This window comes from Schistocerca piceifrons, chromosome 5 (genome assembly GCF_021461385.2).
Source record: "Schistocerca piceifrons isolate TAMUIC-IGC-003096 chromosome 5, iqSchPice1.1, whole genome shotgun sequence".
Classification (NCBI taxonomy): Eukaryota; Metazoa; Arthropoda; class Insecta; order Orthoptera; family Acrididae; genus Schistocerca; species Schistocerca piceifrons.
Window position 1 is genome coordinate 57,506,522 of NC_060142.1, and position 23,496 is coordinate 57,530,017.

Genomic DNA, 23,496 nt, shown 5'->3' on the forward strand with positions numbered 1-23,496 from the left:
CAACAGCCCAGCCTTTTATGAGGTCGGATGTCGTGTCCCCATCCACATCAACATTAGCTGCCTCGTCCCACGTGAAGAAGGTTTGAAGTGATCGTCCATCCAACCTCCACAGCATTCTTGCCCATCCCTATGCCACTCACAATCCCAGCACCTAGGCAGAGGGATCATATCCTTATGGAAGATCTAGGTGCAAGACTTGCCCATCCACACCTCTAGTACTTCCTATTCCAGAACTATCACAGGCTTATGTTGCCCCATCAGAGAACAGGCCCCGTGTAAAACCAGTCATGTCATATACCAGCTCTGCTGCAGTAATTGCACAGCTGTTTGTATTAGTATGCCTACAAACCACTTGTCCACCAGGGTGAATGGCCACATTCAAACTGTGGCCAAGAGCAAAGTGGACCATCCTGTGGCACATCATGCAGCTGAATATAACATGCTTGACTTCAATGTTTGCTTCACTACCTGGAGCAACTGGATCCTTCACTCTTCCACCAGTTTTTCTGAACTGCGCAGATGGGCATTGTCCGTACAATACATTCTCCACTCCTGAAAATATCCTGGCCTCAACCTACGATAACCCACTGCCCCCACACCCTCCATCCAACAGTTTCTGCCCCTTTCGTCTTATCACCTCCTCCCGGTTCATGTCCCCTCACACTGATTGTACACTGTTCTCTGCCTATGTACACACTGATCTTTTTCCATTCTCTGCTCCTCTTCTTTTCTGTTTCATGTGCCCCACTCACCACAGAGCCGTCCAACACTGCGTCTGACAGCCTTGTCCTGCTGCCTTCTGTTCATTCCACATTCCACTTGTCTCCCTTCACCCGTACCCTATGCCTCCCCCTTTCACTGCCCCTTAGGACTGGTTCTTTCGTTCAGAACAACAGTTGCAGTCCAGCCAGAGCAGCTGGAGGTAGTGGTCATGTGTACATGAGGTATGCTTGCTTGTGTGAATGTTCTTCTTTCTTTTCTGAAGAAGGCTTTGGCCAAAAGCACAGTGTGTAACAGTGTTTCCTCTGTGCCTGTCTGCAACTCAGTGTGTCAGTGTCATCTTTACGGTGAGTAGCGATCTATCCTTTTCATAATTGTAGATATTCCAGCCAGGATGTTCTACTGTTTGACATTCTACATCTTTATTCTTGATGTCTCCATATTTATTTATCATTGTAGTCACCCTGGTTCTCGCTTCCCGCGCCCGGGTTCGATTCCCGGCGGGGTCAGGGATTTTCTCTGCCTCGTGATGACTGGGTGTTGTGTGGTGTCCTTAGGTTAGTTAGGTTTAAGTAGTTCTAAGTTCTAGGGGACTGATGACCATAGATGTTAAGTCCCATGGTGCTCAGAGCCATTTGAGCCATCAGCCTGGTGACAAACAAATTTCTCCCAACAAGAGACAAGTTTGTTGAAACTGTCAGTATAGAATGTTTGACTTTTCAGACAGAACGACAGCCTCACCCTGCTTGCACCACATCATCACTATCAAAGTGAAGTTCTTGAAAGTATTCTGTAAGTTTTGGGAACAAGTGAAAATCGCATTGTGCTAAGTCGGAACTTTATGGAGGACAATTGAAGCCAGTGAACCCAATTTGTCAAATTGTTGTAGCACCATATGTGGTGTGGAATTGTGCTGAAGGAGAGGGTGCTCCATGTGTGAACAAACTGTTCGCATTTGTAACTCAATTACACCTCACTGCTTCTCATGCACCGACATAGTTACATACACACTGCCTTGTTACACACTACAATTTGGAGCCCTCTAGTGGCAGAAGGCTGCAAATATGTAGACGTAAAGGATAAAGATGTAGAATGTTAATAATTTCTTTTTGGAGCCATTAAGTTTGGAGACATTATTTATCAGCATGCCCTTGTAAACAGACAATGCTGTAATTCTACCAGTGCAATAAGCAACCAACAGCGCACAACTTAAATGTGGACTGAGAGGTTGAAGAAATATAAATAAGATTTTATGTAACAAGTTGTAGAGTTATTGGGTAAAGTTTGTTCAAAACTGTAAAATTTAAATTATTGTCTACTGGAACTGATGGTATGTATGTGTAGGCATTGTTCACCTTCAAAGCGGTTGTCACAATAACCCTCCCAACAAGGTGAGGGGGACATAGTGTGATACCTGTTGTGTATTTACTGGCAGAGCCACATTCTTCTTTTTTACACACACACACACACACACACACACACACACACACACACACACACAAAACCATAGTCTCTGGCAGCTGAAGCCAGACTACAAACAGTAGTGCATGATGGGATAGGCAACTGGGTGGGGGTTAGGAAGAGGCTGGGACGGTGAGGGGTAGCAGGATAAGAGTGGGGGATGGTAAAGTGCTGCTGCAGGAGCATGCAGGGATGAGGTGGAGAGAGGGTGGGGCAAATAGGTGTAGTCGGGATGTTAGATGGAATGGGGGTCGGGGGTAGCGAAGAAGGAGAGAGACTGGAAGTGTTGGTGGAACAGAGGGCTGTGTAGTGCTGGAATGGGAACAGGGAAGGAACTAGATGGGTGAGGACAATGGCAAATGAAGGTTGAGGCCAGGAGGTTCATGGGAACGTAGGATATATTGCAGAACTCTCCCTTCAAAATATCCATAGCATGGGTTGCAGGTAGAGTTCTGCAATATGTCCTACATCCTGTAACCCTCCTGGCCTCAACCTTCATTAGTCGTTGCCCTTACAACTCTCCCTGCGATATATCCTACATTCCTGTAACCCTTCTGGCTCAACCTACGTTAGTCATTGTCCGTACCTGTCTAGCTCCTTCCCTGTTCACATTCAAGCACTACACAGCCCTCTATTCCACCAATGCTTCCAATCTTTCTACTTCTCTCCTGTTCCACTAACCTCCCCCCCCCCCCCCCCCCCACTTATCCCCTCCCCCTTACCCTCTCCGTCTAACCTCCAGACTGCACCTAGCTGCCCCACCCTCTCTCCACCTCGTCCCTGCATGCTCCTGCAGCAGCACTTTACCGTCCCCCACTCTTATCTTGCTAGCCCTCACCATCCCAGCCTCTTCCTTACCCCCACCTGGTTGCCTATCCCAATCATGCATTGCTGTTCGTAGTCTCACATCAGCTGCCAGAGACTGTGGTCATGTGTGCGAGTTGTATTCGCGCACGCTCGTGTGTGTGTGTGTGTGTGTGTGTGTGTGTGTGTAATCCATTTTTGACAAAGGCCTAGTTGGTAGAAAGCTTATTGTGTGACAGTCTTTTTGTTGTGTCTCACTGCAACTCAGCATCTTTGCTATATGGTGAGTGGCGACTATCCTTTTCATAATGGATTTCCCATTGTTTGGTTATTTGGAGAAATATTTGGCATCCATTGAGGGATGAAGCACATGTCTCTTGGAGTTACCATTGTTTCTGCTATCAGTATAGTAAGTGTTGTTTGTCCACATTCTTAAATTTGCAAACAGTTGTGCTGTAAGTATGAGATTTTCTCCCTCTTATTCAGGTAGATGTAATTTAATAATTGGAACTGTTACTGCTGTTGTTAAAGTGGTTGGTTGTTTTTTCGTGTGTGTTCGTAGAAGCCACAAGAGCTCGGTCAGAGTTTGAAGAAGCCGATCGTAACCTAAGGGATGTGCAGCGTGAAATAAAGCAGTTGCAAGAATCCATGGAGAAAGATTATGGTGAAGAGGATGAGTTCGCTCCATTGGATGGAGAATGTTTTGAATTTACAGATTCTGAATATGTTTATAAACTGTGTCCATTTGATCATGTAAGTTTATTATTTTACATTTTATAATTCTTTTTTAATATGATTTGTACTGAATCAGTATTGTGTGGAACATATTTATAAATTACTTTTAACGTTCATCACATAGCAAGATTTTATTGCTGTGTCACTAAAGTAGCAGTAGAATATGAACATTGTGGATGTAAGGCACTTCACTGCTTCATATGCTTGATAAACAATAGTTTTGCTTAAAAAAAATCTCAAAGCTCTGTACCAATTACACTGGTCAGCAAAAAACATCTTTTCATCATTACAGCATTAATAAACATTGTTTCTAGGAGATGATTAGACGATGAATCCAGATTTAATTTCAGACTTTCTCTGCAGCCCCCAGGTTTCATGTAATAATGGTTTTTGTAATTACTTTGGCAGCTTATGTATTAGATTTATATTGCAAAACGACAAACTCTTCCAACAAGGCTTCCAATTTAAAACAGCAAACAAAATCTGTCAGTATACAAACAAAGCAAAGAAATGAGTAACTACTTTTTCCCATATTTTCAGCAGTACTTGGTCACAGAAACATTACTTCGTAAGGACCAGCAGTAATCTTACAACACTGCAGTACTCCATTTGCCTTGATAATGATTTTCTGTTAAAGAAATGTCCTGGTGGAACTGTTCTCCATGTTTGTCTCTTAATGCTCCAAGGTTATCAAGGATAAACTCAGACTAATCATCAAGTGATGTAGTTTATGTGACATGTTGCATACCATAAGACAGTACGATTTCAGTAGCTCTTGTACAATATCACATTAGTTCTGTGTGTTATGGTTGCCTAAAAACTTCTTGCGCTTCTGAAAGACAGCCATGCCATTCTTTCAACAAATCAAGGAATTATTAATCCGACATTAACCCCTAATTCGTGCGTCTACAAAATTTCCTTCTTCTATCATTACTTCACTGATCCGTGGAAAATTCTCTCATTAAGAGCATGAGTCTACATAAGTTTTGTCCATTGGTTTCATAAATTTTTCAACATCAGGAGTGTTCTCCATTGTCTTGTGTCCAGGCAGTGGCTTGTTTAAAGCAAGCCATTTTTTTCTCCATAACAGAGATTTTTCCCATCTCTGCTGTCTCACTTGGATAGACACCAGTTGTGCTGTGTATACCTAAGTTGCATGCTGAGAAGAATTGAAATTTCCACATATACACCATTTCTATTTTCCATGTGGGACAAGTGTGAGTAGCAGTTTGAAGTTCTCATATGTGTTTTTCAAATTAATTGCACAAACAGTCTGAACAGAAGGAAATTTGTTGGAATCTGTGAACCAGATGCCACTCATTTACTCTCAGATCATGGCCAAAAGCTTCCATAATATGCTCAATATCATTACAAGAAAACATTTCACCTTCCTTGGAGAAATATTCAGGAAAGACTGCATGACATGGTCATGATAAATAAGATTCTGTCCTTTCAGATGCAAAGCTGGTAGCTGAGCCTGCTGCCTTGACAATTCAAATAATGAACAAATGTGTTGAGATCCCCTTGAGACAAAAAGGGTGGTTCATCTGATGCACAGTGTCCTTGAAATGATGGGTTGGCTTACGTATTTCCTTCACTGCCTCCTGTATTCAGTATTCAGTTTATTCACCATTGACAGCGGAATAGGTCTGACCATTAAATATACAATTAACAATTAACAATAACTTGACAGTAAAGTTTTTACAATTTAATTCCTTTTCTTTTTGGAATATTCTTATATACTAATGTCAATAATTATTTCAAAATATTCTGTTACCTTGTAAAATGGGTGTTTGAGTAACCAGTCATAAACCTTACATTTGAAAATATTACTGGTCAGTGACCGAGCAGATGCTGGAAGTTTATTGAAGAGTTTTAAACTCATTATTTTGCGTGAGTTTGCAGTCTTTGTGAGTCTGTGTCTTGGTATGTTGAAGTCCATTTTGCCTTTGGTGTTGTGGGGATGTATGTTCTCTCTGGTCTCGAACTCATTTAAGTTGCTTTTGACATAAAGCAGTGCTATGTAGATGTACAGATTCACAACAGTTAATATCATGTGCTTGATAAAGAGGGGGCGGCAGTGTTCCTTGGGCTTAACTTTGCTCATTATTCTGATTACTTTTTTTTGAATTTTCAGAATTTCACTGACAAAGCAAGAATGTCCCCATAACAATATGCCGTTGGAAATGTGTGACTGAAAGAGGCCAAAATATACCACCTTTAGATACTCATCAGTGACTACATCTGTCAGTCTTCAGATGAGATAACACACTCTTGCTATTCTCTTGCAGATATGGCTAATGTGTTCCTCCCAGTTTAATTTTGAATCAGTGTGGAATCCTAACAATTTTATTGATTTGCTTTCAACAGCTGTAGTTAAACCCAGAATTAGTTCTTGTGTTGAATCAGGATTACACAGGAGTTCATTAGAAGAAAACCAATCCATTACTAGTTCTAGTTTTTCCTGTGTTGCCTGATGCAGTTCAGTTGTGTCATGGTGTGTATTGCGCAATGTTGTATCATCTGCAAAACACACAATGTTTGCCACTGTATCTGCCTCGACTCCTTGTCACATTCTCAGAAGGCACTGGTGTCAGCAGTTCTTCACTGTGGCATGCAGACCATATCATGGATGGCAAATTATGATAGTGCACAGTTTTCCTAGTTTTCAAGGTGATTCAATACAATATTTGTCAGACAAAAACAAGTCCATTGTTGATTATTTTTAACTAGCTTGCAGGAATAAAATACATGGTGAGTGTCATATGTAGTTGGGGGGGGGGGGGGGGGGGGGGTCCAATTTTTCTTCTAGTCACCAAGTTTACACCCAAAATAAAGTTTTTAGCATGTCTTTACAGGACGATAATTTTCCATGTTTGCAATTTTGGAGTTAATTCTACACATATATAACAAAAAAAAATTGCATTATTTACACAGGTTTGAGGCCCTTCTCCTTGATTAACACAAACCTTCTCAGATGTAGAACAGCAAGCACTCACTCTGACAGTTGCCAGAATTCTCAAATGTGAGATGCAAATGGCAACAAATGCAACGTAAGTGTGTGACTTTGAGCATGCTTGTTCGGATTGCTGACAAAACCACCCTCATTATCTGGAAATAGATTTTTGACTGAGGCTCGTGTGATAAGTGCATGTACATATTTTGATTGTTTTTCAATATTTAAAACTGTAGAGTGTTTTAGTTAATCCACAGCATTTTCAAGGTTTTCCATGGATGGAGGGTAGCATGCTGCAAAAAAGAAAAAAAGAAGCCCTATAAGACAAAAAATGAGTTCATGTTCAAATTCACCACCAGTGACTTAACAAAGAACAGCACTTACATTTCCAGAATGAATTTTCACTCTACAGTGGTGTGTGCAGTGATATGAAACTTCCTGGCAGACTGGAACTCAAACCTGGAACTTCACCAGAGACAGGCAGTGAGTTATGTTGGAAGTTTAGCTGTGAGGATGGTTATGAGTTGTGCTTGGGTAGCTCATTTGATAGAGCACTTGCCCGCAAAAGGCAAAGGTCCTGGGTTTGAATCCAGATCTGGCACAAAGATTTAATCTGCAAGGAAGTTTCAACATTCACATTCTTTGTATCAAAAATGTTGATCAGTGTCATTCGTTATTCACTTGTGCTTGAGACTGGTCCACCATCAGGAATCTGACAGAGGATATTATAAACAAAATTAGATGGTTATAATAACAGTCATCATGTCACAAGTTGGAGGAAGACAAGGCCATAGCACCTCCAACAGGACTAGGCATAGTAAAGCACTGTGGTCTTCAAACCTGTCTCCTTACTCTGATTACTTCAGAATTGCCTGATTTAATTAAATTACACTCCCTTACATTCATAGTTTATTTTCGTATTTATTATAATGTCTTTTCAAGACACTATCCATCCCGTTCAGATAGCTTCCAAGTCCTTTGTCACATGCCACAGAATTAGAATGTCATTGGCAAACCTCAGTTTTTATTTCTTCTTCTAGATCTGTAATTTCCTTTTCAAATTTCTCTTTTACTGCTTACTCAATGTAAGCATTAAATAACATGAGGATAGGCTACAACTCTGTCTCACACTGTTCTCAACTACTGCCTTCCTTTCATGTCCCTCGACTTTCTTGATTGAAGTATGGTTTCTGTAACCTCTCACTTGGTGTATTTCATTCCTACTACCTTAAGAATTCCAAAGAGTTTATTCCAGTCAGCACTGTCACAAACTGTCTCCAAATCAACAAATGCTATAAACATAGCTTTGCCTTTCTTCAGCCTATCTTCTAAAATGAATTGTAGGTTCTCTATTGACATGTTTTTTTGGCCATTTATCTTAACTGAGGTCAGATTTTACCAGTCTTCCATTCCTGTATAATTAATTCCAGTTAGTTATTTTGCAACCATGACTTAGTAAACTGAAGGGTCAGTAATATTAATACCTGATCTTTCATACTAGGTGGAATAGTTTTGTCATTGTTGGTCCTGCCACAGTACACCTTGTTTCTACTGAGGCCTTTCAGTGGTGTGTCAGATTCTTCTCGTAGCATCATATCTCTTCCTACCTTTTCCTCATCTACTTCCTCTTTCATTACCATATATTGTCTTCAGCTTTGTTTCCTGTGTAGAGCCCTTCTGTATATTCCTTCCAACATTCAGCTTTCCATTTGTTGCTTACAACTGGTTTGTCATCTGAGCACTTGATAATCATAAAACTGGTTTCGTGTCTCCAGAAGTGTATTTATTTTTTTGTGTAAGTGGCAGCTGTTGTTGTTGTTGTGGTCTTCAGTCCTGAGACTGGTTTGACGCAGCTCTCCATGCTAATCTATCCTGTGCAAGCTTCTTCATCTCTCAGTACCTACTGCAACCTACATCATTCTGAATCTGCTTGGTGTATTCATCTCTTGGTCTCCCTCTACGATTTTTACCCTCCACGCTGCCCTCCAATACTAAATTGGTGATCCCTTGATGCCTCAGGACATGTCCTACCAACCGATCCCTTCTTCTAGTCAAATTGTGCCACAAACTTCTCTGCTCCCCAATCCTATTCAATACCTCCTCATTAGTTACTTGATCTACCCACCTAATCTTCAACATTCTTCTGTAGCATCACATTTCGAAAGCTTCTATTCTCTTCTTGTCCAAACTATTTATTGTCCATGTTACACTTCCATACATGGCTACACTCCATACAAATACTTTCAAAAACGACTTCCTGACACTTAAATCTATACTCGATGTTAACAAATTTCTCTTCTTCAGAAACGCTTTCCTTGCCATTGCCAGTCTATATTTTATATCCTCTCTACTTCGACCATCATCAGTTATTTTGCTCCCCAAATAGCAAAACTCCATTACTACTTTAAGTGTCTCATTTCCTAATCTAATTGCCTCAGCATCACCCGACTTAATTCGACTACATTCCATTATCCTCGTTTTGCTTTTGTTGATGTTCATCTTATACCCTCCTTTCAAGACACTGTCCATTCCGTTCAACTGCTCTTCCAAGTCCTTTGCTGTCTCTGACAGAATTACAATGTCATCAGCGAACCTCAAAGTTTTTATTTCTTCTCCCTGGATTTTAATACCTACTCCAAATTTTTCTTTTGTTTCCTTTACTGCTTGCTCAATATACAGATTGAATAACATCGGGGACAGGCTACAACCATGTCTCACTCCCTTCCCAACCACTGCTTCCCTTTCATGCCCCTCGACTCTTATAACTGCCACCTGGTTTCTGTACAAATTGTAAATAGCCTTTCACTCCCTGTATTTTACTCCTGCCACCTTTAGAATTTGAAAGAGAGCAGCTATCTTCCACATAATTGTACACGTCTCTACAGCAGTGCATTTCTCTGATAGCCATTCCTGATTCCCATTTTACACCTCATTTTTAGATGTTTTTATTGTTTTTTTTTTGCTTTGTTAATTTGCTGCATTTTTATATTTTCTCCTTTCGCCAGTTAATTGCTGTATTTCATTTGTTATCAAAAGATTTTCTTTTCCTTAAGGTGTCTTTATTATTTTGTACCAGATTCTAATAAATGGTTTGAATTCTCAATAAATGGTGGAAATTCTCAATAAATGGTGGGAATTCTCCGGATCTGTAATGTTGTGTGTGGATACTTAGAATTTTCCTTAAAGAAGAAAGCTCCATATGTAGCTCTAATATTCATTGAAGTGTTCAATTTAGTGTTAACTTTTACTCCTATTTATCTTTTTTAGGCTACTCAGCGTTCAAAATCTGGAGGTTCTGAAACAAGATTGGGACAATGGAATCAGTGGTCAGGTCCAGAAGAAAATAAATATAAAAGCATGTTATATGACAGAGGACAATCATGTTGGAATGGACCTCAACGATCTGCTCTGGTATGCACATAGATACCTTACACATTGCATTGTCAAAAAAAATTAATTCTGGATATACCTACTTACATTTTATTTTAATGTTGCAAAAATAACTATAGATGGTATTTGTTATTTTGGCATGTTATGTTCCAAAGTGATGTGGTTTTGCATGAAAATTTTCATGATGAAATTGAATTTAATCTTTCTTAATCTGGATAGTTTGTTTGATGGAAACACACAAGCATTTTTAACAAGGTAATAACAATATGCAACATGGTTTAGAAGCCCTTTAAATGTATCTGCTGTTAATAATACACTAGTGGCTGTAGTTGGATCACACTATTAAAGCCACAAAATATTTCATGTGACCAAGTGGGGTGGAGCCTTGCTTCAGATGCTACACTTGTAATTGAGAAGAAGGCATTTCAAATCTGTGTCTGACCATCCAGATTGAGGCTTTCTATGGTTTGTCTACAGAGAAATGCCAGGATGGTTAAAAGGAAATGACTGACTTTCCTCCTCACCCTTGGCTAATTCGAGGCTTGTGCTCTGTTTCTGATGACCCCATTTTTCCTCTCTTCCTTTCCTATTTTACATGACTTTTTAGTCAGCTTGCTACTCAGCACAAAAGATACCTTTTTAATCCCCAAGACAGACAAGACATTTACATTAGTGGGAGAACAGGAATGTCTCATTCAGTGAATATGGTTGAGATGCTGTTTGAATTAGTTGCTCCAGTTTCAAAAATAAAAATATGAAGATCTCTTTCTTACTAGTACCTTTGAGTAAGTGAGTTGTTTATCTTTGTATGCCCATTCCATAAAAACAAATTGCGAACATTCATCCCAAAAATGTTTTGTTCTGCACCTTACTACTTAGTAGTGTCAAGCATGGGAGGAGTCCATTGAGTTATGAACAGAAAAGACAGTGAATTAGAGGCTATCCACACCCTATTCCTTACATTCAATTGAGTAGAGCTCCCGTCAAATATGAAGGCAAGTTATGAGGTCATCAACATAAGACCCTACGTACCAAAATCAATGTGTTGCTACCAGTGTCAACATTTCAGTCACACTCACATGTCCTGCGAAAATGCAGCCAAATGTGTAAATTGTGGCAGAGGTGCACAGTCTGTCAGATCTTGATAAAATTTGAAAGTGGTGCAGAGACTGGCAACTTGCTTCTAGTGTTAAATTGGAATCGGCCAACTCGCACAGATGTGTAACACTTTGTAGGGATGTGAAATGGAATGATCTCATAGGCTCACTCATGGGTAAAGCAGGTGTTGAACTTTGGTTTATTGACAGAATTCTGAGGAAGTGCAATCAGTCTACAAAGGAGCTTGCTTACAGATAACTCATGTGAATGGTTCTAGAATATTGGCCAAGTGTATAGGACCCATATCATTTAGGACTAACAGGGATATTGAACGTATACAGGAAAGGGCAGCATGAATGGCCATAGGTATGTTTGATCCATGGGAGAGTGTCCCAGAGATACTGAAGAGGCACACACTCTTTAAGATAGACATAAACTATCCTGAGAAAGTCTACTACTAACAAAGTTTTAAGAACCGGCTTTGAACAATGATTATAGGAATATACTACAACTCCCTACATATCACTCACTTAAGGATCAGGAGGATAAGATGAGAATAATTACAGCAGGCACAGAGGCAATCAAACACTCATTCTTCCAGTCTCCCTAAGTCAATGGAAGGTGGTGAAACCGAAATAACTGGCACAATGGGACATACCCTCTGCCATGCACCTCACGGACATGTTGTGACTAGGATGCCTGCATACTCAGTTCACTAGACAATAAAATAACTCGTATTAATGAATTTTATTACAATAAGACAATTCAATCACAAGCAAGGGTAACATACAAAATAAACAGTCTTCTTCAGAATAGACAAATACAAGTCTGTGCTTCATAGAGATTCTTAACAGAGTAGCTAATGTTGATGCTGCTATCGAAGTGGGCCACCATGTTGGGAGCGGCGCTTATGTCCTCTTCACCTAGGAGCCACTGCTCCTTCACATTGTTGTCGTGAAAGGGAGGTCAATCAGCGTGTGATTGGCTGACTTCTTCTTGTAGTCTTCTCTTCCCTGTCATTCCTAACTGGCGTGCCAATGCTGATTTTATGCCATGACAGTAGATGTAGTTGTAGACGGAGAGTGCACACCCTCTTCCCCACCCTGCATTAGCTGCAGAAGAATCCTTGTTGCTTCTTCCTATGAAATCAGTACCTTGATGGACAGGTTGTACGGGGGATCTGGGCAAGGGAAAGGTTTCTTCCAGTTGCTTGGAAAATATTTGCTATTTGAAAGTCTTCCACACCATCATCTGGCAATTGTCTCTTGTGACCCATACAGAAGATTGGAAATTTGAGAGGGAATATTCCCAAGATGATTTTCTTCTTACCTCTGGTCAGGAGCAACACATGAAAAATGCAGAGGAACTAAGAAGACAAAGAAAATTGCATTTCCCCCTTCGTGGACTCAGAGATTCTCCTCAACGGCAACACTGTGTAACATCACTCAGCCAAAGCCCACTTCATTGGCATGATTCATCAACCAACCTCAGAGAGCTGATCAGTCCAGTGAGGAAACCTCTATCTTTAAAGAAATAGCAGAGCAGAATCTTCCTGCATCTGAACTCTGTAGTACATATGCATATGAAACCAGAAGCTTGAAAGCTGCTAAGGTTATCAGCACCTATGCAACTGCCATCTCTCATTCTTAAATATGGATGTCCTTCAGTGGAATATATCTGATATCACATGGCATAGTGCAGAATTGCCGTGGTTACAACAGTCGTAATCCTCAGCTGTTATATGTCTGCAAGAGATGAAAACACAATCTCAAGACTACCTTGACCTTCCACACTTCACTCCAATATTGTACGGCCTTCCTCCAAAGGAGAGAACACAATCTCAGTGTTATGTCAAAATAATTTAATTGGATAGATAAAAAATCTACTCACCAAGCAGTGGCAGAAAACACACATAAGAGACAGTTGTAATTGGAAAGCTTTCAGAGCCAGTGGCTCCTTCTTCAAGCAGATGGGTTGAAGGGGAAGGAAAAGGGGTGAAGGAAAAGGGGCGGATTTCTGGAAAGTCATCCAGAACTGTGGGTCAGAGGAGACTTACCACACAGGATGAGAAGGAAAGACTGATAGTTGGAGACTGCATTGGATGAAATTTGAAAACCTTAAAGCTTAAAGGTGGAAGACAGGGCAATATGCAGACAGTGATCCATGCTTAAACATCATGCATGAGTTAATAAGAGTGAAAAGCTAAGAGCATTGTACATAGCAGAGGTGGGAGGGGGCGATGAAAAATAGACGGGTAAGACAATGAAAGATGTAGAAAACTAAAACAGTGTGTGGCAAAGAGTAGTTACTGTGAAGAAATTCTGAGACGGAAGAAATTAATGTAAATTAAGGCCAGGTGGGTGGCGAGAACCAAGGGCATGTTGTAGTGCTAGTTCCCACCTGCGGAGTTCTGAGAAACTGGTGTCTGGGGGAAGAATCCACATGGCACGTGTGGTGTAACAGACACAAGGTCGCAATTGTCATGTTGTAGAGTATGCCCTGCAACAGGATATTGCGAGTTGTCAGTATACCCCCTCAGCCCATGCCCATTCATCTTAATTGATGATTTGGTGGTAGTCATGCCAATGTAGAAGGCCAAACAGTGTTTACGTAACAGTTGGTATATGATGTGTGTCGTTTCACATGTGGCTCTCTCTTTGATAGTACATGTTTGCCAGTTACAAGGATGCTATGGGTGGTAGTAGGAGGGCACATAGGATAAGTCTTGTAGGAGGGATGGTCACAGGGGTACAAGCCACAGGGTAGGGAGATGGGTGCAGAAGGAGCGTAGGGTCTGGTAGATGAAAGGTACAACCATGGGCACCAGGATGGCTCCTTCCTATGGAAACCTTTCCATGAGTCACTTAGAGGGCACTTTCCTGGGATCCATAAGTCTTCCCTGGTTTGGTTTACATACACTGATGTCATCTTTACCATGTGGGCTCATGGTGGGGCTGACCTGGTAAAATACCTGGAATCTTTGAATACCTTATCCCAATTAAATTTCACATGGTGCTATTTCGAATCCTATGCCACTTTCCTTGATGTCGATCTTGTAACCACAGAAGGCCAGCTACTCTCTTCTGTCCAAATTAAATCTAACAAACAACAGTACTTACATTTTGACAGTTGCCGTCCTTTCCATGTCAAATGTTTCCTCCCATACAGGCTTGGCATCTGAGGTAAACACATGTGTTCGGATGTAGACTCCCTACAGCAATACACTAGTGTTTCCACCTTAGCCTTCACTGCACATAATCACCCCACCAGCCTAGTTAAAAAAAAAAACAGATTTTCTGGGCCATCACATCCAATCCTTGTGCTGCTGATCCCTCCAGAAAACAACTTCAGAGCATGCCATTGGTGACTCACTATTATCCTGGTCTGGAATATGTTAATCAGCTACTTCAACAGGGCTATGACTTCCTAAAATCATGCCCTGCCCTAAAATGAGATCCATTCTGTCTGAAATTTTCCTCACCACACCTAGAATAGCTTTCGGTCGCCCTCCCAATCTCCACAATATTCTTGTCAGAGCCTATGTTCCTTCTGCACCCATCTCCCTACCGTATGGCTCATACCCCTGTGACCATCCTTGCTGCAAGACTTGCAACTCACAATATCCTGTTGCAGAGCATGCTCTACAACATGACAATCATGACCTCGGCACTTGTTTCACCACATGTGCCATCTGGATTCTTCCCCTAGACACCAGTTTCTCAAAACTCTGCAGGTGAGAACTAGCACTACATCATGTCCTTGTTTCTCGCCACCCACCTGGCCTTAATTTACATTAATTTCTTCTGTCTCAGCATTTCTTCACAGTAGCTACTCTTTGCCTCACTCCATTTTAGTTTTCTACATCTTTCATTGTTTTACCCGTCTATTTTTCATTACCCCCCCACCCCCTCCCACCTCTTATGTACAATGCACTTACCTTTTCACTCTTACTCTCTCAAGCACAATGTTCACATCCCCACACCCAAACGCACCCTCCTGTAGCCACGGTGACACTGATTGTTGATGAATGATTATTGAAAGCAATTGCCTAGTCTGATGGAGGCGGGGAGAGGATAGGGAAGGATGCAAGGAAGGGGTATTGTGAAAGAGACAGGTCTTTTGACATGACTCAGTGACCAGCAAGATGGAAGGAGTACGGAGGATAGATGGAAGGAGTACGGAGGATAGAGCATAAGGGAGAGGAGACTCCTGTCACCCTTTCTGTACCTCCTTTATAGTCTACCCTCTGTACTCGGTTTATACTGTTGTGCAACCACCGAGTCGTCTGCCAAAAGACCTGCCTCTTTTCTGCTCCTCCCTCATTGCACCATTTCCCACCCCCTCCCCAACTCCACTGTTGTTCCCGCACCACCTACTTCCATGAGCAACACCCCCTCAACCATCGGGGATATCAGTCCCCACTTCTCAGCCGGAGAAGCGTAAGTTTGAAGAGCCCAAAAGCAGCTGGTCGTAGGGCTTCACTCATCCTCTGTCCCAGAGACTGAATCAGTGAATGATGAATTCTTCTCGGGTACTCAGCCGAGTGATGACATCGTCTTGTCGCAAAGTTTCGATGAGTTTTGTACACATCGAAATGTTGCGACAAGACAACGTCACCATTCGGCTGATAACCTGAGAAGAATCCATCATTGGAATACACCGAGAAAGACAGCAATCGCATGGATCAGTGAAGTCCTCCCAGCCAGGGAAACCCAAGGAGCAGCGAGAGAAATCCAAAAAGAAGATCTCCAATACAAAGGGAATTGCGGTGGCACCTACACCACCACTACCTACAAGCTCTGTGTCTGCGAATGAGGTGGATTCTGCCGTTCGCTGAGGATCTAGATCTCGCCGGTTGCTCAGAAACAATGGATATAGACTGCTCAGGCAAAAAGAAGGTGGCAGCAGGTGACCCTGAGGTATAAACTGCCTCATTGAATGTTCCATGCCTTCCCAGTCTCACGATGATGTCACCTCCAGTGGAATTGAAGCGATTTTCTTTTTTTTTTTTTTTTTTTTTTTTTTTTTTTTTTTTTTTTTTTTTTTTCCCCACCGCCTGATTGAGCTATGGCAACTGTTAAGCTTTACACCTGCTTTCTGCATTGACCTCCAGGAAACCTGGTTCCTGGCAATGCAGATCCCTGCCCTCTGTGGCTATAAGGGATACTACACGAACTGTAGTGACTATAATACGAGTGGGGTGTCAGGCGGAGACTGCGTTTATGTCCTAAACTCGGTCTGTAGTGAACCTGAGCCCCCTTCAAACCCCTTTTGAAGCTGTGGCTGTCAGAATAAGGATGCCACAGGAAATAACTGTCTGCAATGTGTATCTTCCTCCAGGTGGTGCAGTATCCCTGAATATATTATTAACTGCACTGATTGACCAACTCCCTAAGCGTTTCCTCCTTTCAGGAGGTTTTAACACCCATAACGCCTTGTGGGGTGGCACCGTGCTTACTGTCCAAGGCAGAGATGTCGAAACTTTACTGTCTCAGTTCGACCTCTGCCTCTTAAATACTGGGCCGCCACACATTTCAGTGTGGCTCATGGTGGTTACTCGGCCATTGATTTATCAATTTGCAGGCCATGACTTCTTCCATCTATCCACTGGAGAGCACATGACGTCATGTGTGGTAGTGACCACTTCCCCATCTTCCTGTCACTGTCCCGGCGTCAAGTCCATCGATGCCTGCCTGCCTAGATGGGCTTTAAACAAGGCAGGCGGGGAACTTTAACCTCTGCTGTCACCGTTGCATCTCCCCCACACGGTAACATCGATGTGCCAGGTAAGCAGGTGACTATGGCAATCGCTTCTGTGGCAGAAAACACGATCCCTCACTCTTTAGGGTGCCCCGGCGAAAGGCAGTCCCTTGGTGGTCGGCGGAAGTCGCTGAAGCAATTAAGGAGCGTCGGTGAGCTCTACAGCAGCATAAGCGGCACCCTTCCCTGGAGCACCTCATAGCCTTTAAACGGCTCCATGCCCACGTTCGCCAACTTATCAAACAACGGAAGCAGGAGTGTTGGGAGGGATATGTCTTGACCATTGGGTGCCATATCTCACCTTTCCAAGTCTGGAAAAAGATCAAACGTGTTTTCGGGCGCCACACCCCAACAGATGTTCCCGGTGTTAACATAAATGTCATGTTATCTACCCAGGAAAATGCGATTGCTGAGCACTATACTGGCGCCTCTACATTGGAGAATTACCCCCAGCCTTTCGCATTCTCAAACGGCGGCTGGAAGGGTAAGTCCTCTCGTTCGCTACATGCCACAGTAAATCCTGTAAAACCCCGTTTATTAAATAAAATAGTAAAATAGTGAAAAACTGCGAATATCTTCTGCCCCTCGCTGGGTACGCCCATGGGTGGTGCCTACAAGGAGCCATCCACAAGGCACAGTCCTGGGCTCTAGCCCACGGTTTCGTTTTTGGCTGCAATGTCTTGTGTTAGGCACTTCTGTCGGTGTCCTACCGTTCATCCGGAACCAGAACTTTACCTTAATGATGATCCACTCATTGTAGTGGAGACATATCGATTCTTAGGACTGGTTTTCAACATCCGATTGACTTGGCTTCCTCACCTTAGTCAGCTTATGCAGAAGTACTGGCAGCACCTCAATGCCCTCCGCTGCGTGAGCAACACCAACTGGGGTCCAGATCGCTCTACACTGCTGCAACTCTACAGAGGCCTTGTTCAATCCCGCCTTGACTATGGGAGTGTGGTTTATGGTTCGGTGGTGCCCTCAGCGTTGCTTTTACTCAAATCAGGGCACCACTGTGGTGTTCGCCTAGCGACAGGAGCTTTTAGGACGAGTCCAGTGACCAGCATACTGGTGGAGGCGAGTCATTCCATTGCAGGTTAGGCGTGCACAACTGCTGGCCAGTTATGTTGCATACGTTAGTAGTTCTCCTCCACATCTGAATCACCGTCTCCTTTTCCCACCAACGACAGTTTATCTCCTGCATTGGTGGCCCAGGTCAGGGCTTCCAATTGCAGGTAATGTCTGATCACTTCTTTCTGAACTGGAGTCCTTGCCTTTACCGCCTATACTTGAGGCCCATTCACGTACACCTCCATAGTGTACACCTAGGCCACGGCTTCGCCTGGACCTTTCACGTGGCCCTAAGCACTCAGTTAACCCCGCGGCTCTCGGCTGCTACTTCCTCTTGATACTTGATATGTACCGAAGCCACAAAGTAGTTTACACTGACTGCTCGATGACCGTCGGCTTCGCATATGTCCATGGAGGACGTATTGAACAGCATTCCTTGCCCAGTGGCTGCAGTGTTTTCACTGCCGAACTGGTGGCTATATGTCGTGCTCGTGAGCACATCCATTCATGCCCTGGGGAGTTGTTTCTTCTGTGTACTGACCCCTTGAGCAGCCTACAAGCTATTGACCAGTGCCCCCATCATCCTTTGGTAGCGACCATCCAGGAGTCCATCTATGCCCTGGAATGGTCCGGTCGTTCTGTTGTGTTTGTCTGGATCCCAGGTCATGTCGGAATCCCAGGCAATAAACTTGCCAACAGGCTGGCCAAACAGGCTACGCGGAAACCGCTTATGGAGATCAGCTTCTCTGCAACTGACCTGCGTTCGGTACTACACCGCAAGGTTTTGCTTCTTTGGAAGACGAAATGGCATAACCTCAGCACGCACAACAAACTGCGTTCCATTAAGGAGACTATGAATGGCGGCAGTCCTCCATGCGGGCCTCTCGCAGGGACTCTGTGGTTCTCTGCCGGCTGTGCATTGGCCACGCTTAAGTGACACATGGCTACCTTCTGCGCCTTGATGACCCAACTCAGTGTCGGTCCAGTGCCCGGCTGACAGTGGTGGGCTGTCCTTTGTCTGCCCTGCGATGGACTCTTCAATTACCGGACTCGTTGCCGTTAATTTTAACTGACGATGCCTCATTGGCTAATTTAGGTTTACATTTTATATGTGATCATGGGTTTTATCATTCTATGTAAATTTTTGCGCATGTCCTTTGTGTTCTCCACTCTAATGCTTTTAGGGTGGATGTTTTAATGTGTCACAGAATAGCTGGCTTTTCCTTTTTATTCTCTTGGTTGGCCAGCTACGGATGTGCTCAAGATCACGAGATACTCAAGATCACGAGATATAGCCATCTGCTCTCTTTTTTTTCTTATCCCTTCTACCTGTTTCTTGCTTCTCTCTGTGGTTTTCTTTTCCTGTTTTGTCCAGAGTAGTGTTGGTTGTCCTGTCGTTCTTCTGGTTCTTCCTTTCTCATATCATTGTGCTGTAAGTCTCCTTTCTTTTCTTCTTTCCCTTGTGTAATTATTTTACCAGGAACAAGGGACTGCTGACATCATCAGTTTGCTATAGATGAGTGGTTGCCTTTCCCATATTTTACATATTGTTCCATCCAGGAATTTCCATTATTGTTGATTGTGTTCCATAGAGCACGTCAAGAAGGAAAACCTTCTGGAACAAGTCAAGCTATACAGTAAGAAAAGCAAAGGCATCGGAGAGACTTCATCCGTATCCTGATTTAATAACAAACTGTCAATATATTTCCATAATGAAATAGTTTGGAAGGTAGGAGATGAGCTGCTGGAATAAGTAAAGTTGTGAGAATGGGTTAAGAATCAAGCTTGGGTGGATCAGTTTGTAGAGCACTTGCCTACGAAAGGCAGAGGTCTTATGTACGAATTCCGGTCCAGCTTACATTTTTGATCTGCCAGAATGTTTCATATCACTATATGGCTTAATGCTATTCATGCTTATGCCATTGAAATTTATTTCAGTGAATTAATTAGAGCTTCATGCATGGAGCTTGGGGACCTTCATGTACACTGATGGTTCTAAGGATGACCTTGGAAAAAATGTGCCCTTGTTGTCGGCAAAGACGTTTTTATATATTGTCTTTTTACTAATGCTTGATTTTAATTGCAGAGCTTTTTGCCCTTTATTAGGATGCCTTGTACATCTGCCGACGAGGAATCTCTTGTCATATGCTCAGATTCCCAAGGTGCTCTGTAGAGCCTTTACATGTCGTACACATGCCGCCCTTTAGTATAGTCTGTCTGTAAGCTAAAGAGCGAGTAGCACTTTTGGTGGGGGAAGTGGCCTTTCCCGGAAGAATGCTGCCACCGGCCTACAGGGGCACCCAAAATCTGTTTGCCTGTTATCTGTCTAGCAGTGTACATCGGCATGCAGTGATATACGTCGTTTCTGTTCGTGGGATCTTAGTTGCCAGTGTCAGTCAGTTAACTTTGTATACTTACTGATGTACTGGATAATCGCCTAGCATTGCAAGAAAATGTGCAGAATATGAAGAAGAGGAGGTATTTGGGGAGTAACAAGTGTTTGATCGTCTCTAATGTTATTACGGTCTGGATTAAAGAGGCGACCCAAAATGAACTGTGGGCTAATATTACCAATCCCAATCAAAGGGCTGCAATTTATGCAAATGTCCGCCTCACCTAATAGGACTCATGAATGAAAAAAAAAGCCGCATGGTTTACTGGAATCGCCACAAAGGAAAACTAATAATTTTGGAAGGAAACCCATTGTTATAGACAGTTTCAAAATCACGTATAACCTTTGATGCTTGTGGAACACTAAATCTCTATCTCGGTCACTATTCACATGATTCTAAGACATATTGCTTAAAACATGTCCGCAATGCTATTCTAAACACTGCTGAAATTTCCTTCGAAACATGTACACTGATTCTGGACTTCTAAGCAAAAAGCTTGACATATGAAGTGCATTAATATTCCCCATTACATACTATACACTTATGCCAGTGCTTTTTCTTGTTTCCAAAACACTTTAGGAACTGTTTCTTCGGGATTGTTTATAGGTCTCTTAAACTGTGCATTTTTAATCTCATCCATGCATGTAAAACCGCTGTCCTTTAAGGCCTGCTTTGAAATGTTTATACCACTTGTCTGCCCTTGGTTTACTCATAACAGGCTCACCAAAAGCAATATTTACCATTTCTAAAAATTTCATGCACTGTATTCCATTCTTATAACAAAATTTAATACAGATTTTCTAATTTATTTTTATACAAACAAATAATCGCTGATGCTACCAAAACACATGTAACCTTTCTGACAGCTGACAACAGAGTAAATACCCAATATGCATAACATTGAACACATACTTTTGAGGCTTATTTACGTAGACAGTGACAAAAAAGTAGTGCAAATCGGACTAATACAACACACAAAATTATAAATTTCTGCTTACTATTTAAACACACTTTGTGTTGCAAGAATTGTTAAGTTTCGATGCAGCACTTCAAATAAAACTTATACCTTTTTGGAGAAACACATAATAAGAGCAGGCCTTAAATTCTAGAGACTGATTGCATTATATGGGGTTCGTTTTACAAATAACAATAGAGGAACATACATTCACATGAACAGACATTTGGTTTTATGTTTGTAGTATAATCCTGACTTCCATTCTTATCTTATATTATTTACTCTATAATGTTGTGTTTAGGAAGAAGCTATCATTTTTTGTATTCCCTATGGTCTTCATACATTTGTCTAAAAAGAAACACAGCCGAGACGTATCTGTACATGGCTTCGCCACAGATTTGAAGTGCGCGCCGCGGCAGGGTCGGTACTACGTTGTGAAACAGCATGTAGAAGTGCCATGTGATGCAGCTGGGTTGGCAGAGTGGGGACTCGCTCGCTCTCTCTTCAGTTTACCGGCAGACTATACAAGGAATCCAGGAATGCGTTCACTCGTTCACTGATGTCAACACCAACGTGTCATTCATATGGGTTCCTAGACATGTCCAGGAATTGGTCAAGTAATGCTGCCACCAAGGCTGTAACTCTTTTACCCAGGTCTTTTAACAGTTATGTACCATAGAATGGTGATGGTGTAGCTGTATGTAGGAGCACTCTATCTTTCTGGCACAAGCATTGGTCATCTGCCTGTAGAAACAAGCTCAGGGAGAATAAACCCCTCCTTTTGACTTGTGATTCTTCCTCTCATGCATCTTACCATGAGAAGATAATCTTAGTGGACTTTGTATAGGGCACTGCCTTTCCAACCGTCATCTGCGTAGTGATGACCCTGCACCATTTTGCTGTAACTAATGAACCGCATTTGTCTTCTAAGCAATCCGAGGTTTTGGCAGACACAACACTGACTGTAAAATGCTTTCTATACTTTACTTGTAGTAGCAAAATGGTGAAGATTGAAGTTTTGATCCACAGGCACTGGTTGTTCTAGGAAGTCTTACCTAATGGGCTCTTAACAAATTGTTCATTTTATCTTTTCACTATATTTTTTTAAACTTTTGACTAATGTTCTAGAGCTGCTGTCAGTATTAATTCTGGTTTTATTCAACTACTAATGCCTTTTAGGCTCGTATGTGTCAACTAACTTCAAGAATCACAAAACAGTTTACTTTATTTAGGCCATGATTTGGATACTTGTGACCTTTGCACTCTGAAGCCCCAATAAATTCTCACTCTCTACAGTAATGTATATTTTTTTAACCTTACATTTTTCTATATGATATTTTAATATGATTCTATTCATCGTGTTGTCATGAAACACGGTGTGGTTTGATGTTTGTGTGCTGTCAGCAATCACAGCAGGAGGAAGATTGGTGTTTGCATTCTGTGGCAACAAGGAGCATTAAAGATGGAAGAGTTTCAACCTCAAATGGGAGGAGTGGTTTTTAAGTGTTGCAGCATTTACCCTTGTATTTAGGTAAAACGAGGGAAACCTAAATTAAGATGGCAGGACTGTGATGTTTAACCCCCCTCCTCCTGAATGTAAACCCAATTTGATCATGACTATGTCACCTTGGGTCAGTCTGGCACCCACAGCAAGCTGCCAACTCTAAACTTTGAGTAACCCTTACAGATTCTATAAACATATGTGCAACACGTAAACACTGAAGATTATTGCTGCCGACTGCAATATTGAATTAAAATATGGAGAGAAAAAAAAAATGAGAAGACAAAGGCTCTGGCATAAACGCGATAATCAACAAATATTTTGTGCATTTAGAAAAATAACAGTAACAATATAAGAAAAAAAGACATGGAATTGCCTATGCTTTGTGCAGTTCGAGTGGGATTCAACACAGCGCTGTCATGGTCTCGAGTCTAAAAGAATGCTCGCTTTCTTTAATGGGAAGCTTGTTTACACCCAGCTGTCGAATCAGTGAATTTCAGTTAAAAAAATATTTTCTCTGTTGAATTTTGTTTTGAGAAAGTCCCCCTCCCCTCCTCCTCCTCCTAAATTGAGAACCTTAGTGTTGGGTGTTTCTTAGACAATAGCCATCCCCAACTACCTGTGTTTGTATGGCTATCCAGGTCTTCTGTTG

General features: G+C 42.1%; 1 protein-coding gene across 1 annotated transcript in view; it reads left to right on the top strand.

Annotated features, from left to right (window-relative positions):
* Positions 1–23,496, top strand: part of LOC124798577 (glucosidase 2 subunit beta) — a 182,106-nt gene that overhangs the window by 157,010 nt on the left and 1,600 nt on the right. The window contains exons 9-10 of the mRNA XM_047262039.1: positions 3,548–3,738; positions 9,944–10,087. Coding sequence (XP_047117995.1) covers positions 3,548–3,738; positions 9,944–10,087 — 335 coding nt within the window. The remainder of the gene's footprint in view (positions 1–3,547; positions 3,739–9,943; positions 10,088–23,496) is intronic.